The 19748-nt window shown below is 41.5% G+C and overlaps 1 protein-coding gene across 5 annotated transcripts in view; it reads right to left on the reverse strand.

Annotated features, from left to right (window-relative positions):
• Nucleotides 1-14487, reverse strand: part of EYA2 (EYA transcriptional coactivator and phosphatase 2) — a 261571-nt gene extending 247084 nt beyond the window's left edge. For 3 of the 5 annotated variants that reach the window (XM_033915079.1, XM_033915075.1, XM_033915074.1), the window contains exon 1: nucleotides 13928-14017. In XM_033915079.1, coding sequence (XP_033770970.1) covers nucleotides 13928-14013 — 86 coding nt within the window. In that variant the 5' untranslated portion in view covers nucleotides 14014-14017. Of the gene's footprint in view, nucleotides 1-13257; nucleotides 13606-13927; nucleotides 14018-14404 lie in introns of those variants that run through there. The other 2 variants (XM_033915077.1, XM_033915076.1) reach the window with 2 other exon arrangements.
• Nucleotides 14488-19748: the final 5261 nt, after the last annotated feature.

Genomic DNA, 19748 nt, shown 5'->3' on the forward strand with positions numbered 1-19748 from the left:
TCCTCCTCAGAATTAGATAAAGAACCCCCTTCTGAAGGATCAGAGGAATCAAAATCTCCTCTTTTTTGCTGTTTAGAGGGATTAGTTAGCCAGGGATAAACTCGTTTTTTGGCGTAATCATCTTCATCTCGTTTAATTTTGATTTTGGAAGGGAACATAATTTTAAGCATAGAGATTTTGAGAATGAAGATGCAGCAAGGTCTGGGAGGCCTCAAACAGTGTCAGCTCCTGAAACTGTTGACCATGTCCATGACCTGATTTTGGCAGAACGGCAAATATCGGCTAAAACAATTGCTGAGACACTACAGATATCTAGGGAACATGTTGGGTGTATAATCCATGAGCAGCTGGCTATGCAGAAGCTGTCAGCCAAGTTGGTGCCCAAATGTTTGAATGCTATCTAGAAAAGGCGTCAAGAGGACACTTCCAAGTTGATTTGGAACATTTTCAGCGAGCTAGTGCCAACTTTTTGGAATGACTAGTTGCTGTTGATGAAATGTGGTTACACCATTATGATCCTGAGACAAAACAACGGTCTATGCAATGGCGGCACTCAAGGTTCTCCAAGGTCAAGGAAATTCAAGACCCAAAAGTCAACAGGAAAGGTCATGGCCACAACGTTTTGGGCTCAGGAAGGTGTTGTAATGGGCCAAACAGTTAATGCAGAATACTACTGTAACTTGCTGTGCCAATTAAAGGGGGCATTGAAAGAAAAAAGGAGAGGGAAGCTGCGGAAAGGAGTTCTCTTTTTGCAAGACAATGCACCTTCTCACAAGTCTGGCAAAATGATGGACTATTTCGACGCAGTTGAGGTTTCAGTTCAAAACCATCCACCCTACTCACCAGATCTTGCTTCATCTGACTATTTTCTGTTTCCAGACCTTAAAAAGAGTTTGAAAGGGTGACAATTTTTGAGTGATTCGGAAGTATTTTTTGGAAGGGTTACCGAAACATCAGACACAATGTGCCAAGTGTGTTGACCTAAGGGGTGAATATGTGGAATAACTTGTAAGTTTCGCGGCTCCGTGCCATTCCCTCCTTGCTTATGCTGAGAACTTTTCAGCACCCCTCCTATTTTGCACGTTATCAAGCATTTTTGTCTAGCTGTCACCTCGCTAAGGCCCCCTTTTACTAGGGTGATTAGTGCGGGCCAGTGCAGTAACCGCACCGAAGCCCTTTACATCCCTATGGGCTTCAATGCGGTCGCCACGCAGTATTCGCTAACACCGCTCAGCAAAACTGAGGCCTAAATTTAAAAGCTAAGCTGAAAAATATAAAGTTACAAAATCTGGCACGCTCAAGTTCAGCGGGACTCGCGTGGCCAACATCAAGTGCTTTCATTTCTATTTGCCCACAAAAAACTGACCAATCAAACACTTGCTAAGGGGTAAATGATTCTATGGTGTACAATTCAATAACATCTTTTGATGTACATAAGTGGAATGGCAGTATGACACCTCTCCACATGATATAACAGAAATATCGTGAAAGCATATGACATTTTCTACTACCACTTTCAGATTTTTCTTATGGATAAACTGCAGCCATCTAGGTGGGTATATGGACAAAATATATCTGTATAAAGTGGTCAGGATTAAGAACAATCTAGGTGGAGCCTCAGAAATTACATGTATAGCGCCAATACTTAACCACTATCCATATAATTTATGCATTTAAGTCTGAATGCAGAAATAGCAGGCCCAAGAGTTATGGCAGCATATACAGTGCTCAGACTTAAATGGGAAAAAAACCAAAACACAATCTGCAGACTATGTACAGGATGTAGGCCAAGTTTATTATACCAGAAGAAATGCAGTAAATATACAACCTTATTACCAACCAAGGGACCCGACACGGTCTGTGTTTCGGATAACACACCTTCCTCAGGGGTCCATGGTAAGTAAGGTATGGGTCAGACTGCAATAAGGGTATCAAACGAACGCCTTCCTGAATCAAAGCCTCAAAATGCCAGTGTGTTACAATAGCAATGTAGAAGGATCCATATACCGTTAATTCAATTGTTGGCCTACCACATGGACTTCACTGTGCTTTGGGAGCCATTAATCTATACTTTGCCACCTCCTGGTATGACATTTGTGTCCTCCAGATGAAAGAATCAGTAACAAATGGACATGCCAGCACAGGAAGTCTGACAACACAGATGTCACATGTGGCCATCTGTGGAAAAAAGGGGCGACTAAAGTCACCAGAAACAAAAAATGAAGCTTTAATGAATTCTTTTAGAGGAAACAATTTGTAAACAACTGTCTAAACCCCATCCTTTTATGTGGAATAAAAACCCCTAAACTTTTACACCTTTTGCAGACTGCTTATGGACCCATGACATCAAAAAAGAAGAAATAAGATTTGTCATGCTCAACATTTTGGATCCATTACTTTAGCCCACCCCCCTTTTTAGTAAACCACGATAGCGGTTATTAGCGCAGGGAGCAGTGCTGAATGCTCCACGTGGCTACCTGCACTAATAACTACTTTTGTGGTTTAGTAAAAAGGGGGGGGGAGGAGGGGGTTAGTCACCTTTTGGTAATTAACAGCGAACAAACTTTGCCAGGATACTTTACATGGAATATACAAAACAAAAACAAAAATCACCACTTCGTTGCCCAGTTTTAATTTACTGTATTGACGTATCACCCAAGAAATATATCTGATGTTCTTTATCTGAAGAATAACTTGGCACTAGCAATATTATAGATATTTTACTTGGCTGTTTCTTCTTTGTTGGGTCTTTTTCATAGGTCTTTTTTTAAATTGAATCTATTCGTGAAGGGTTTCTTTGCGTAGCAAAAGCGCATACTGGTTGTTGTTTTTTTGACATTTAAAATGGGCCTCATTTTACTGCCAAGATTATGGCCCTCTTCTGCCAAACTGCGATAGCAGTTTTCAGCGCGGAGAGCTGCGCTGAATGGACCACGCTGCTACCGACGCTTATAGAGTTGCTATGAGTGTCGGGAGCAGCGCGGCTCTCTGCGCTAGAAACAGCTATGCAGAAGAGGGGGTATGTCTGTATGCCTGCAATGTGCTTTGTTTCCTTTCAACACAATACGCGTCCTGCTTGAAATTTTATCAAATTACTACAATGTTTTGCATTTCCATTGTTTCACCTTTTAGAGTCAAATTGTGCACACATACGTGAAAAGCATCGCCCTTTGTGTACAAGCCTAGATCTCTCAGGTTGGCCTTGTGTTTTTCTGATGTTCTCCTATCTTTTTTAACGTTAATGTCTTATTGCATTGCTTTTGTTTTAGTGCGTCATTATTTTAAACATGTTTTTATTGTATTTTATTTTTCTAGTACCCCTGATGCAGGTGTGTTTCCCACGCCGAAACACAGGACTGTGTTAGGTCTTGACTGTTCAATCTGGACATTAATAAAGAACTTTACAGTATCCTGTTGGCTCTTTTTGGTCCATTGGTTTGATTTTGATTGGTGGAAGGTCAATTGTTCCGTTCCGCTTCCTTCTAGTTCCTTTTTTTTTTCCTCCCATCTTTATCGTAGCAACACACCTTATTTTTCTAAAAACCTTTCTTGTTGCTTCAATTGCTTACGCAAGTATAGGGGATCTCAGGCAGGACATGTAAAAAGATTCTCCAAGAAGACAGAATCTGAGGACTGACAACCTTTAAATTTCCAAAATTTTGTTTAAAAAAATGATAAAATGGAGGGAGGTGGGGTAGTAGCAATTTAGCCTTTTTTAAAAAGACAAATTACTGATCATATACTGTAAACTAACAGTGGTTTTTACATTACATTAGGGACTTCTATTCCGCCTATACCTTGCAGTTCAAGGCAGATTACAAAAGAGCTAACTGTACATTTCCAGTGAAGTTACAACAGTTTTGGGGGGGGGGGGGGTTGTTTTGTTTTTTTGGTTACAAGGGAGGAGAGGTAGCTGGATTAATTCTGGAAGAACTTGCAAATTGGATATTAAATTGACTGTACGTTACTGTGTGATATAACAAATAGATTACAGTTAGAGTACAAATAAGATTACGTTACATTTCAGAGATCTGAATACTTGGTTGGTGTTTTGGGGAGGAAGAGATTATTTAAGTGGAGGTTTTGGGGGAGAATTTATCTAGGAGGAGGGGGAAGGGTTGGGTTTTACAAAGCTGCAGGAGGAGGTTTCTACTGCGGGCCAGTGAGGTAAATGCTCAGACGCTCACCAAATTCCTATGTGTCAGAGCGTTTACCTCGCTGGACCGCGGTAGAAACCTCTACTGCGGCTTTGCAAAAGGAGCCCTAAATCACCACTTTATTTTTTTTACTTTTGATGCATTTCATCCTTTGTTCATAAGTTTCAAGGATTATTGTTGCAATTTATAACTAGAATCCTCTAGAGATTCTGGTCACTGAATGTAGCAAGATCAACTCGAATTTGCCAATCTATGCTGTCAATAACAAGAAGCAGGACTCTGGAATTAGAGAATGATACGGTGACAAAATTCATCACCGTTCCCGTCCCCACAGATAACCGCGGGAAATAATCCCATGTCATTTTCTAGTGTCTATTTCAACCTCAGTCCTTCTACACCAGCATTCTTCAAAGCAAAGCTTGAGGGTCAGTGGTTGTGGCCATTCATACTCGGATTCTTATGTGAGCTAAGGATAATGAAGCCATTGTGACATCACTGATGTGATTGGCTCTTAGGCACTGGTGGAATGAGGCATTATGACATCACAATCTCAGTTCTGGAATGTTGCTGCTCAATCTCAGCATTCTTCAAAGCAAAGCTTGCGGATCAGTGGTTGTGGCCAATTATACTCTGATTCTTTCCTCTCTTCTTAAAGAATGACATGAAGGCGGTTATCCGCGGGGACGGGAACGGTGATGAATTTTGTCACCGTGTCATTCTCTATCTGGAATTTGCTGCCAACTGAAATGAAGCAGTCTTCAGATGTGATGCAATTTAGAAAACACACACAAAAAACACGGGGTCCTTTCATTAAGGTGCGCTAACCAATTTAGCATGCGCTAAAGATTAGTTCACGCTAAATGCTAAGACATCCATTATATTCCTATGGGCATCTTAGCTTTTAGCGCACGCTAAAATTGGTTAGTTGCACCTTAATAAAAAGGACCCCTGTTATTGGAGAGGGAATATAAATGAATGTTTTCTTGACTTTTTGGCAAGTAGGCCTGTTTTGTTGTCAGTAAGTTTCTGTATATACAGTAAATACTAAAATGTACACTTTTTCTTGTATGTTTTAATTGCATGATGAATATTTGTTTGACATTATTATTACCAATGTTCATGTAAGCCGCTCAGAACTGCGGCTGTAGCGAGCTATAAAATTTTTAAATAAATACACTCTGACTTTCTTAGATTTAAGATGTGCGTTTTTGTGCATCTTCCTAGATTATAAAGCACATGCTGGAATTTTTCAATGTAAGAACAATCTTTGCATTTAGATGAGTCATATTTGATATATGTTAAGTTAGATCACATTTTCTTTTAGATTTTCAGTGGTTTTGTGCGTATCGTTTTCAAATTAAGCTTTCTTTCCAGTACTGATTTTAACAAAACTGTCACTTCAACTCCAATATTTTTCTTTAATGCAGCTAAAAAAAAACCTCTAACCCAACTGCCTGTATAGTGTGGCTTCTGCCCAGGAAGGGGAATATCTTCTGTTTTAAACCAATTTCTGTCTAGCAAAATAGAAAGGACTGAATATGGAGTATCACAGAGGTACAGACAGCTAGAAGAATTTAGAAACGAGGTAGAAAGGTCTTTTCCGGGGGCTAAAATTCACTGGAAACAAAACCAAGCCAATATAGCTATGCTGAAATTCAGTGAATGTTGCGTTCGCATGGCCTCCTTGCCAGGACGGTACAGAATTTGATCTCGGGCTGTTTTCTTACATACGGAGCAGAATTATAGCCTCTGCCTTTCTCTGGTGGAAAAATTAAACCTCAAAAAGGTAAATATTAAAAGGAGTGCAACGGTAAAAAAAAAAAAACCCCACCAAACCCCGAGACTTAAAACTATATTACAAATGAGAACTAAACAAGGTTTACCTCTTTAAAAGTTTACAAATAGATCCTGGCCTGAACTATAAGACCTGGACAGAACGTTTTATGGAAGTCTGAACCTATCAGGATGGCTGCAACTTCTACCTTGTTTGGTAGACCGACCGACTACCGGACCACCGTGCACTTCACTGGTCACTTTGCTGCAGCCCAGTATAAAGGGTGTGGGGGGAGGGGATCTCCTTTATTTTCTACTAAGTGGAGCATGTTTGAAATGTTTCAGTTCAGATGCAATTGCTTTTCTGTTTGCTCGCTTTCTTATTTTTTCACCCCAGACATGTGATCTCTTTATGCATTTAATATTTGACACATACAGAATGTCAGTAGATCTGGGACCTGGTTTATTTCAGGAACTGAATCAAACTGGAGGTCCGTAAACAGTAAAATGAAAAAAATAAATAAAAAGTCTACCCTTTTCTATCTTCTTCAAAATGTATAATCAAGAACGCAATGCCTGTAACTAACTAGTCAATACGCTCTCTATCAACCTTTAATATTGCCATAAACACAAGAAGCTTTCAGTCCTTTTATTTAGGATAAACAATGTTTTGGGTTCTTTTTACTTTTACTGGTCAGTCCTCAGTTGCGGAGCCAGGGCACTTGACCACAGATGATTATGGCAATTCAAACAGTGGCTTCACATGAAAGTGGGGCAGCGTATATACAGTTTTGCAAAGATTGTACCGTCATGATCTCACGCATTCTACACGTATTTCAGTACCTCTAATGAATTTACACAAACCCAAAAGACGAGCCACAGTCGATCTTAAGCACCAGTAAATTGAGCAATTATAATGCCACACCGACATTTGCGCTTGCAATACTCAAATTACACTCTTGTTTCACGTTTCTGCCTCGTTGTATGGACATTTTCATGCACTGGTACTACCAGTAAAAAAAAATTGGAAGTTCCAGAAGGCATTGTTTGTTAGTTACACGTTTAACCTTGGGTTAAGTGGCGTTGACCAGCGCCTCCCCTCCTACTTCATTCTGTTGGGTCTGTGTCCACTCTAAGAATTAGAAACATGCTTCAGAACACATGAAACCCAAATTTAAACCTCAAGCTGAGGAATCATATCACGAGACTGTGGCCCTTACTGGAATTCAGCTGCTTTTTTTTAGTAACGTCGCACATTGCTTTTTCTAAAACCTGTAAATCTAAAAGTATATTAGGCAACTTGCAGGCAGAAAAAAAAAAAAAAAATCTTGAACAGCACAGGCAGAAATATTTAAATTTCATGTCCAGTTTATCAAGGTGTTAGAAGTGCCTTAGTGAATCTAGTCCTGTGTATTAGAAACCCAGAGTTTAATATTGCTAAAAATTATTTTGTTAGTGAATAAATGCCTTTATCCAGCTTGTGAACAAAACTAGTTTTCTGAAGCAATACTACTCAAGCAGCAAAGCTGGCTGGAGTCACCTCTCTTCTGCTTCCTCTCTTATTCCTATTTGGCCGCTGGACTGGCTTTCTTTATCAAACAGAAGAGATAAACCTATAAACCTTTCTCTCAACGTCAACACCTTTGAGACTTTGGTGACACTCCATTGTCACCACTGGCTAGCTAGCTGCAAGTACTTGCTACCTAATTGGGAGTTTATCTTCTCCTGATTAAGAGAGTGTTGGCTAAACACCATTTAGACTGCAGCCTCTAAATAGAGAAAATGAGGAATTGTCTTTACGGAAATCTTGGGATTGTTTTCGGTTTCTGGCTTTTTCTTTTGTGGCAAGGGTTCCTCTTCCATCAACAGTCCATTTATTTGACGGGCCTCCTTCATATTGGGCTGAACACTGAACCTTTGGTAAAACCTAAGCCATCAATTCTGTTTTAAAACTTATATCCCCAAACTGCTGCTCAGCCGAATTCTGACTTGTTAATTCTGGATAAACATTTCCCTTTATCTTAAAGCATGTTGCGATATTCTGCTGCTAAAATCTTCAGCTTCACAGTGACATTACCGAAGAAACCCAAAATCTGTAAACTCAGGATGGGAGACACATATGCTGTCAATGGACAGAATTTTTCTTTACAGATTTTTAATGCAGTCTAATGTGAGAGAATTAAGAAATGTGAATCTGGAAATTTTGTCAAAAGTTACAAAAATATTTAGAGGGGAAAAACTATTGGATGCATATTTTAGTTAAAATATTGCTGGCTTCAATTAAGAACATAAGCAATGCCTCCGCTGGGTCAGACCTGAGGTCTATCGCGCCCAGCAGTCCGCTCACGCAGCGGCCCAACAGGTCCAGAACCTGTGCAGTAATCCTCTATCTATACCCCTCTATCCCCTTTTCCAGCAGGAAATTGTTCAATCCTTTCTTAAATCCCATGAATCTGCGACCCCACCAGTCTATGTGCAAACCGAGGTCTTCCTCATCCATCAGTTACATAGCCATCATTTTAAATGTGTTAAATAAGACATACAGTACATAATAAAATGAAATTATTGAAATGAAGAAAGGATTTCCGAGTGATTAATTCTGTTGTAATGTGTTACAGCCATCGGAAAATGTACTTGGCTTATCTGGGCCCAATTATTCCAAGAATATTCTAGAAACAAAGAATGAGACCAAATATTTGCAATAAAATGATCTAAAAATGTCATCTATTAATGGAGATCAGATTAAGTTCAACATCCCTCAGGGAAGCCCATAAAGGGCGATACAATACAGAAATTGTGCCTAAGATTATTTTAAACCACTTTGGGCTCCTTTTACAAAGCTGCGTTAACGGTTTAATGCGCGTAACAGCGGGCGCTAATGTGCCTGCCGCGCTAGCCGCTACTACCTCCTCTTGAGCAGGCGGTAGTTTGTCGGTAAGCGCGGGGGTTGGCGCACGCTAAAAAGGTGCGTGCAATAAAGCCGCCAACGCAGCTTCGTAAAAGGAGCCCTCGGTTTGGCTTTACAATGTTTCAGACCTTTATCAAGTCCCAAAGAGGGAAAATATATAAAAATATATAAAATGCATGATGTACAACAACTTATAGAAAACATATGCAATTTAAAACACAAGTCATGTGATAATTGCATGGTTTGCAAGTAGTGCTGGACACGTTTGCACAGCTAAAAAAGTATAAATCAAGCAATTTTCCATAAGGCAAAAATGTATGCAGATATAAGTTTGAAAGCAAACATGTCTCCAACATGCTGATATTAATCACACACAAAATGTATATTTTGTCATGGGCAATTCATACTTTCTTTTACAATGGGTAATTCTCAAAAGGCGGCTTTAGATATTTTTTTATTTCAGGTGAGAGCATACCTAAAAAAAAAAAAAAAATACTTGTTAATCTTAAAAAATATTTTTGCTGTGTTCTATAAGCAAAATCTTGCAATCATGAACTCTAGTGAAGCATTTAAAGGCAATCCCAGTATTTGAAAGAGGATGTAACCCAGTTCTCCTCGAAAAGCAGGGAAAAGGTTGCCCCGACCACCGAAACTGTAATGCATCCAAAAAAAGCAAGCGCTTTGAATATTGAAGATCTTAAAAACATAACCGAATCCCTGGGAATTAAGTTTTCAAGGACACAGCTGATAAAAGCCCACAGTGGGAGATTATTTTGAAAGTCTATTGAAAAATCATATAAGAAGTCTCCAGTCCACAGCTCAATGACAGATGCTGATAAAGATTGCAGTATTTGATATCGTCTTTGGCCTATTAGTCTCCAACATCTCTGTGTTCATATATATTCCTGAAGTCCACCATAAAATGAATGACTATTTAAGGAAGGTGCTGAAAATCCATAAACCGGCCCACATTATGCACTAAGGGGTCCTTTTATTAAGGTTTGCTAAATCAGTTATCACACCTTAATGAAAGGACCTCTAAGAAGTGCAGCACAACAAAGAAAAATGGGAAGACCCAATGATCCACAGTGAAAACAATCCTCCAATGAAAACAAAAACAAAAAACTGTGGATACAGATGTTCTGGAGATAATTTATTATATACTGACATCTAAAAACATGAAAATTCAATGAAAAAAGTACAGTGGTAAAAAACCTGACTGGACCACTGTATTTTTTATCATTGACTTTTTTCATTGAATTTTCATGTTTTTAGATGTCAGTATATAATAAATTATCTCCAGAACATTTGTATCCACAGTTTTTTGTTTTCATCGGAGTACCTCTAAGAAACCACAAAATGGTGCATCTGGAACCACAAGCTGGAAATCTGCTATGCCACTACTTATGCCCCTCCGTTCAATTTGTGCCATCGGGTAAAACAATTTGGGATTCATTTATTCAAAGGTGCAAAACTGCACCGGATTTTATAATAAACAAAAGATATTTTTCGGGAAGTGCAAATTATGTATTTTAAATCTAAGCATCTGAACAATAAAAATTTCATCAAAGGGGGAAGAATTTGACAGGCAGGCAAGAGATATTTTCAACATGGAAGTTTGAAGGGATAAACTCAGAACTGGTTTGTAGAATGTTAAGGTGTGATGACAGCACAGCGATCAATGAACCTATTAAAACTAAGTTAAATATGGAGGCACGGAATACTGCATTTTTGAACCCCTAGCACTCAGGGCTGTGGAGTCGGAGTCGAGGAGTCGGAGTCGGAGGAAATTTTGGGTACCTGGAGTCGGAGTCAGAAGTAGAAAAAACTGAGGAGTCGGAGTCGGAACATTTATCTACCGACTCCATTTTTGAACTTGGCATACCAATCACGAGCGATTCTTTCAGCTATAGCACCCACTATATACACAGCACAAATGTTGCGAGCAGCTTCTGCGGCTTTAGAACCTTGATTAAAAGCAAAAAGAAGGTGGTGTCGAAAATGCTCATTTCTCTCAACTTGACATTCCATTTTAACGATCTGAAAATTAACCAGTGCTGTGGAGTCGGAGTCGAGGAGTCAGAGGAAATTTCGGGTACCTGGAGTCGGAGTCGGAGTCTGAAGTACAAAAAACTGAGGAGTCGGAGTCGGAACATTTATTTACCGACTCCACAGCCCTGCTAGTACTGCCATATCATGAAAAAACCCCAACAAACCAACAACAAAGGGCTCCTTTTACAAAACCGCGTTAGCGGCTTTAGCGCACGCTAACCCCTGCGCTAGCTGAAAAACCACCGCCTGTTCAAGAGGAGGCGGTGGTGGCTAGCGCAGCCGGCAAATTAGCGCGCGCTATCACGCACGTTAAACCGCTTACGCGGCTTCGTAAAAGGAGCCCAAAGGATTGTACTGAAAAAGGCTGCAAAAAAAGTGCCATTTCAGGCATTTCTTTCATGACAAGCAACCGATAACAGGTAGCAAAAGGAACAACCTAGGTATTCTCTTCCCCACCCTAATCTAATCTAATCTAATCCTTAGGTTTGTATACCGCATCATCTCCACGTTCGTAGAGCTCGACGCGGTTTACAGTAGGAGAAATAGGAAGGAACTACAACAGTGGGTTAGAGGTAGAAGTGTGAAGAAATCCTTTTTTTTTCCTGAATACATCATTTGAAATCACCACCTGTGTTTGGTCCACTCTGCTGTTTTGGCAAAGGTACATATGTCCGAATGCTCTTAACTTGCAGTTGACTTTCAAGTTGAACGTCTCAAACTTTGGGCTGAAGGAGGAAGTTCGATTTAGGGAAACTCAATTTGTATCCAGAAATGTTTGTTAAGTGCAGAATTATTGATAGGAAGCTACTGTTCAGCTCAAAATGAATTCTAAACATATTTATCTGATTAAAAACAAGATTACTGGTATCTGAACAGCTGCGTTAATATATATATATTTTTTAATTAATCTAATGCACTTAAATCTATCCCTAACAGTCCCCAATATTAAGTGAAAAGTTGTTTTAGGGTTCCCCCCCCCAATAAAGCCCACAAAATTGCATTTAAATCTTGCACTTAAATCTATCCCTATCTTGCACTTAAATCTTGCACTTAAATCTATCCCTATCTATATATTTTTTAAATTAATCTAATGCACTTAAATCTATCCCCAACCGTCCCCAGTATTAAGTGAAAAGTTGTTTTAGGGTTCCCCCACCCCCATAAAGCCCACAAATTGCATTTAAATCTTGCACTTAAATCTTGCACTTAAATCTATCCCTATCTATATATTTTTTAATTAATCTAATGCACTTAAATCTATCCCTAACCGTCCCCAATATTAAGTGAAAAGTTGTTTTAGGGTTCCCCCACCCCCATAAAGCCCACAAATTGCATTTAAATCTTGCACTTAAATCTTGCACTTAAATCTATCCCTATCTATATATTTTTTAATTAATCTAATGCACTTAAATCTATCCCTATCTATATATTTTTTAATTAATCTAATGCACTTAAATCTATCCCTAACCGTCCCCAATATTAAGTGAAAAGTTGTTTTAGGGTTCCCCCACTCCCATAAAGCCCACAAATTGCAAAACTGTACAGCTCGGACAAGAAATCCTCCACCTTATCTTAGGTTTTGGTCTGGGATCTCGACCCAGCAACACTCGGGATGGAAAAGCAGGGCCGACTCTGGAAATCCAATTGCGAAAAGACACCAAAGTCGCTTTGCCCCCCCCCCCCCCCAAAAAAAAAAAACAAAAAAACAAAACAAAACCCCAAAACACTTTTATCTCGGTATACAGTAGGAATACAGTAAGCTCCGAGCCCAAAATTTACAGCAAAGAGGACAAGCACGGTTGAAAATAGGTCATGAAATCACAGAGAATTTGATCTACAAATTCTCCCAACATAAGAGACAAACATAGCCTCAATTTGTCTCTATCACGAATCGTAAGGTCTACAGGGAGAAAAGGGCACTTGCAGAAGTATTCTAACGCCCAGGAGAGCCGGACTGCGTACTAGGCGATTGCCTATTTCTTGTCATCTCAAGGTTTATAGTTGCGCTTTTTCAGTAACTTTGCAATTGCTGAGAAACTCATAGGCAAACATCCCCCCCCCCCCCCAAAAAAAAAAAGTCCTTCCGTCTAGCGGAGGAAACAGGAGAGCAGACCCCACAGGTCTTCTTCAGTTAAGTCCTCAGCACACCTTTGGATTAAAGAGAAATTAGCGCACTTTTGGCTCGGGCTTCGGTTTGGGAAAACCGGTCTGTAATCCCACCGCGCGTAAAAACAAAATAAAACTTTGTAGAGAAACAGAACGTTAAACCCAGCTCAACTCCAAAGCTGCAGTTTTCAGCAACTTCCTGCCCCTGGAAGAGAAAGAAAGCCGCAGGGAAGGCATTTTTCTACAAAAGACAGTACTCACCACTAGCCGAAAGGGAAAGCAGTCCACGTTTCCAGCAACTGGCTTTTTCCTCGGCTCTGCGCAGCTGTTGGGGGGGGGGGGGGGGTGTCAGGGCTAGAAAAAGTCAAAGCGAAAGGAAAAACCACGGGCGGGCTAGGCTAAGCCCGAGCCTTGCCTGTGGCGCGCGCCTTGCCGCTCAGCGAAAAGCTCTGAGCCCTCTCCCGGGCTGCCCGCAGAAACTGGCCTTAAAGACTGGAGTTTAGGCGCCTCTTTTAGTCGAGGGAGCAAACTCAACGTGGGGGTTGGGAGAGCGAGGAGGAGGAGGAGGGGGGGGGGGGCAGATCTCCAGCCCAGGTGCCTTTTGGGTTGCAGCGTCTGCTCTCTAGGTTGGAGGAGAAGGAGAGGAGCTGGACATCCTCCTGGGGGGGGGGGGGGGATGCTTTCAGTCTGAGGTAGGCAGTTTCCTCCAAATCTAAGCTCGAGGGCTGCTTAACCCTCTCTGCACCTGGGAGGAGCTGAGGGAACGGGCTGCAAACAAAGCCTTTCCTTTGCTATTAGGGTTGAGAAGCTGCATTTGCTTCTTTTTTTTTTTTAATTTGACAGCTCCTAGGCTAGAATTACAAATGCCTGAAAAGTGACTGGCAGCAACCGGGGGGGGGGGGGGGCGTTGGGCACCGCCGCCCTCACCTACCTGGAACGAGAACAGCGGTGATTAGCCCCAGCATGGCAGGTGTGACTTGCGGGTCTCGCGCCTGGGATTTGCCCGGGGATCAGCATGACAGAGCGGTTTTCTGCCAAAGCCAGAGGGGGGAGGGGCACCGGGCAGTGCCCTAGCCAAGTCAGTGAGATGGAGATGGACCCCCCCCCCTTGGGGTAGGATGTGGTTGAGGTCCATTGATGAAAGAAAGAAACCCAGCTTTGGTGGTTGAGCAAGAAAAGAATCAGAAGATGACTCAGCAGATCGGTTATGAAAGGGCACAAAACATTTCTTTTTTTAGGTTTTGTTATAATACCACCAAACAACATAAAAATCAAATGGTAATCTATTAGCAAAATAAACAAATATTAAAGACCATTTGCAAAAAACTCAAACATGAACACTGATTCTAAATTTACAAAATAAATGAAGCCTAACCTTTAATCGAATTAATTTAATTTAAATATTAACCTTTAAACAAATTAATTTGTTGATTTTCCAATTCTACCGGGACAAGCTTCAAACTTAGGAGTCCATCTTTCCCATACTGGGACTTCTTCAAGAGAAGAGTGAATTCTTCTCTTGCCTCCTTATAACATCACTGGCTTATTCCCCACCTCCCTACCAATTTATTAATTAATTATCTTTAAAATAAAACAAAAATTGTTTAAAGGTTAAATTAAATTAATTCGATTGTGGCGGTACTTGAGAGAGTCCAAAGGAGAGCAACGAAAATGGTAAAAGGGCTGGAACACTGCCCATACGCCGAGAGGCTGGATAGGCTGGGGCTCTTCTCTCTGGAAAAAAGGAGGCTCAGGGGAGATATGATAGAGACCTTCAAGATCATGAGGGGCATAGAGAGGGTGGATAGGGACAGATTATTCAGGCTGAAGGGGACAACAGGTACGAGGGGGCATTCGTAGAAACTGAAGGGAGATAGGTTCAAAACAAATGCAAGGAAGTCTTTCTTCACCCAAAGGGTCGTGAACACTTGGAATGCGCTACCGGAGGAAGTGATCAGGCAGAGTACGGTACAGGGATTCAAACAGGGATTGGACAGATTCCTGAGGGATAAAGGGATCGTGGGATACTGAGAGAGGTGCTGGGATGTAACACAAGTATAGAAAGCTAACCAGGTAATAAGTATAGAAACCCAACCAGGTCGTGCATGTGCAAGACCGGAGGGCTAGGACTTTGATGGGAAGACAGGATTTAAATGAGAAACCAAGGTGGCAAGGGAGCCCCCTCTGGTGATACAGACAGGTCGTGACCTGTTTGGGCCACCGCGGGAGCGGACTGCTGGGCGGGATGGACCTGTGGTCTGACCCGGCGGAGGCACTGCTTATGTTCTTATGATTAAAGGTTATGCTTCATTTATTTCGTAAATTTAGAATCAGTGTTAATTTTTGATTTTTGTTGGCCACATTTATGAAGAAATTCATCCAAGGCCTTATACAAGTGTAGTCTTAATATTAACAGTTTACCTTGCACAAACAACATTTATAATAGTAGAGTGACTAAAGAATAAGGTCAACTTGTACATATTAAAACAGCATGGTAGAACGTTTATATAAGAAAACATAATATGGAAGCTCTTTTCATCAGGTGAGACTCTCTTGTTGATGCCTTTCTACTCTACTGCCAAATCCTGACTTCGTCCCTTCTGACTTGCTGCGCCTTATGCAGTGGTGTAGCCAGGGTGAGTTGTGCCCCTCCCCATGCCCTCTTCTCCACTCCTCCCTGACTCCCGCCCCCCGTTTGTGCACCCCTTCCTTTCCCCAGTACCTCTTTAATTTTCCCAGCGTGAGCAGCATCACGAATCTGCTGCCTGTGTCGTGTCAGCTCTGCCTCTGATGTCACATCCTAGGCGCGGGACCCGGAAGTGATGCCAGAGAGAGCCGACACGGGCAGCAAGTTCACAAGAGCATAAGAAGAGCCTTACTGGGTCAGACCAATGGTCCATCAAGCCCAGCAGCCCGTTCTTACAGTGGCCAATCCAGGTCCCTAGTACCTGGCCAAACCCAAAGAGTAGCAACATTCCAGAATCTCAAAGAGTAAGCAAGATTCCAAAACCCCAAAGAGTAGCAACATTCCATACGGAATCCTCATAGAAAAGCAAGATTCCTATAGAATCCCAAAGAGTAGCAACATTCCATGCTACCGATCCAGAGCAAGCAGTGGCTTCCCCCATGTCTGTTTTAATAACAGATTATGGACTTTTCCTCCAGGAACTTGTCCAAACCTTTCTTAAAACCAGCTACCCGTTTGTGAAACTGCTCACGCAGGGAAAATTAAAGAGGTATAAGGGAAAAGGGGTGCATGCGTGCGGCAGGGGGCGGTCAGGAAGGAGCATGGGCGGAGAGGAGGGCAGCTGTTGGCGCCCCCCACCAAGATGATGCCCGGGGTGAACCGCTCCCGCCACCCCCTTACTATGCCACTGGCCTTATGCTTGGAACATCCTGCCTGACTCAGTGTGTTGGGCCCCGTCTCTTATGGTGTTCAAATCCAGGCTAAAGACTTACTTTTTTGAAACTGTTCATGCCCTTCCCTCCCAACTTTTAAAGCACCCATATCTGTTGCCATCCCCTCCCTCTAGTCCCTATCTATCTATCAAAATTCTGGGAGTCATACAAGACCGACATTTAATAATAATAATAATAATAATAATAACAACTTTATTCTTGTATACCGCAAAACCATGGAAGTTCTATGCAGTTAGCAGATGAAGAAACTGTACATTTACAGCGAAGTTATTTTTACAGCAAAGTTACATTTATAGTGAAGTTACATTTACTGCAAGTTACATACAGCGATGTTCAATATGGCAGATCAGAGGTATTTGGTATGATGGGTAACAAAGACAGGAGAATTAGTTAGATTGAGTGATCCGTTTGTTAAGTCATAAAGTGGCTAAACAAGATAGTGGCTAGCAAGAGTGGAGGAGTCGGAGAGACTGGAGGTGTGTCGAGGTCAGGAGAGGAGGCAAGGAAGGAGGGGGGGGGGAGGAGTTAGAGGAATTTGTCAAAAAGGTAGGTTTTGATTGACTTCCTGAACATTTGATAGGGGGGGGGGGGAATTGGAGATGAGGGCGGTAAGGCATTTGTTCCATTTGCCGGCTTGGAATGCTAGGGATCTATCGAGAAATTTCTTGTAGAGGCAGCCCTTCAGGGAAGGAAAGGAGAACAGGTAAGTGTTTCATGTGCGAGAGGGGCCTGCAATTTCTAGGTGCTCAGATAGGTGGATTGGTGAAGAGCCTGTTAGGGTTTTGAAGCAGAGGCAGGCGAATTTAAAGATGATCCTTGCCTCCACCGGTAGCCAGTGGAGTTTAGTGTAATAGGGACTAACGTGATCATATTTTTTGAGGCCGCATTTTGGACTATTCTTAGGTGTGTGATGGTATTTTTATAGGATCCCAGGTATATGATGTTACAATAGTCTAGTATGCTTAAGATTAGAGATTGGACCAGTAGGCAAAAGGAGAGGTGGTCGAAGTGGCGTTTAATGGTACGAAGTTTCCAGAGGGTGCAGAAGCATTTTTTGACCTGGGCACTGGTATGGTCTTCGAAGGTCAAGAATCTGTCTAGGAGGACTCCAAGGATTTTTATGGTGGGGTTGATTGGGTAGTCTAGGACGTTCAATTTCTGGGAGGTGTTAGTTAGTTTATGGGTAGGACTTGCCAGGAAAATTTTGGTTTTTTCAGTGTTCAATTTTAATTTGAATTGAGAGGTCCAAAGTTCTAACTAACACTAGCAGAACACACAAACTTAGGGCTCCTTTTACGCTAAATTACCACACATGCTAGCTGCCACCGCCTCCTTTTAAGCAGGCGGTAATTTTTCAGCTAGCGCGCACTATAGCGTGCACTAAAAACGCTAGCATACCTTTGTAAAAGGAGCCCGATTTTACATTGTGGAAATTAAGAACCATAAAAATAATATTTTGATCCTTTATCGTTCAGACTGTTGGTGCAGGCATTAGTTTTATCTATTTTAGACTATTGTAACATCATCTATTGAGGAGCACCCCAAAAAATTCTAAGGAAATTAAGGATAATTCAGAATACAGCTGTTCGACTGATTTTTGGTTTAAAAAAGAACAACCATATTAGGCCATATTATCGTTTACTTCGTTGGCTGCCTTTGGAGGCAAGAGCATTATTCAAATTTTCCTTTAAGCTGATATCGGGATTGTCTCCAGCTTACCTTTTTCCTCATTTTGTGTTGCATAGACCATCAAGAGAAACTAGAAATGTCTACTTATATGCTTATCCAAAAATTAATGGGTGTAGATATAAGACCTTCTTAGAAAGGACCCGAATATTTCAAGCTGGTAGGCAACAATCATGGTTAGGTAAATGTATTAGCAAGCTATGTTATCCTATTGCAGTTTTCGGAAATTAATTAAGACCACTTTGTTCGATAAGTTTATTACTTAGTGAGTTTTATTATTGAAATTCTATTTTACAAATATTTGTATTTTTTACTGTATTATTGTATTTCGCTGTTTGTCCAGCTCTTTTTAGTGTAAACCACCTAGAACTTTTGATTATGGCAGTATAAAAGAATAAAGTTATTATTATTATATTTCCTTACCTAAGTAACAAATACCTTTGTCCTATGTCCATCTTAATTAGATTGTAAACTCTTTCAAGTGTGTTTATTGTAGAGCAGTGGTGTCAAAGTCCCTCCTCGAGGGCCACAATCCAGTCGGATTTTCAGGATTTCCCCAATGAATATGCATGAGATCTATTTGCATGCACTGCTTTCATTGTATGCTAATAGATCTCATGAAAACCTGACTGGATTGTGGCCCTTGAGGAGGGACTTTGACACCCCTGTTGTAGAGCGCTGCATGTGTCTGGCAGCACTTTATCAATAATAAAAAGAAATCGCAGTAGTAATATAACTTTAATGGGAAGCATGGTAGACATTTTTTTAACATATATGATACTCACCGTGTCAGCACAATGCAAATGTTACACCGCAGGGCTGCCCAAGTCCGGTCCTCGAGATCTACTGGCAGGCCAGGTTTTCAGGATATCCACAATGCATATGCATGAGAGAGAGATTTGCATACCAAGAAGGCAGTGCAGGCAAATCTCTCTCATGCATATGCATTGTGGATATCCTGAAAACCAGGCCTGCCAGTAGATCTCGAGGACCGGACTTGGGCAGCCCTGTTACACCGTAATATGCATCGAAGAGGACAAAGTATAGTTCAAAAGCATAGACCAGGCTTGTACAAGTTCAGTCCTCAAGGGCTGCAAGCAGACTGGGTTTTCTGGATATCCCTAGTGGAATATGTATGAGAGAGAACGGCACACGATGGCTGTAGTGGACATTGGAGCAGTGGTTCTCAACCCTGTCCAGGCCAATCGGGTCTTCAGGATCGCCCTAATGACTATGCATGGAGCAGATTTGCATGCCTCTCACTTCCATTATATGCAAATCTCTCTCATGCATATTCATTAGGGCTAGCCTGAAAACCCAATTGGCCTGGTGGTCCTCCAGGACGGGGTTGGGAACCACTGCATTAGAGAATGACACTAGAATAAATTTTCCCCTGTCCCCACGGGAATTCATTTTCCCGTCCCATCCCGGCAAGTTCTTTTCCTGTCCCTGCCCCGTTCGTAAAATATTCATGAGTTGAGAATTTTGTGTACAGTAGAAGATTGCAAATTCCTGAAAACTGGACTGGCGGGGGGGAGGGAGGGTGTTCCTCCAGGACAGGTTTGGAAACCACTGAATTAGGGCAGATTTCTGATGCTGAACCAAGGTGATCTGGCTGTGCAGTAAGACGGTAGTTCAAAGCGTGA

The sequence above is a fragment of the Geotrypetes seraphini genome, chromosome 11 (genome assembly GCF_902459505.1).
Source record: "Geotrypetes seraphini chromosome 11, aGeoSer1.1, whole genome shotgun sequence".
Taxonomy (NCBI): domain Eukaryota; kingdom Metazoa; phylum Chordata; class Amphibia; order Gymnophiona; family Dermophiidae; genus Geotrypetes; species Geotrypetes seraphini.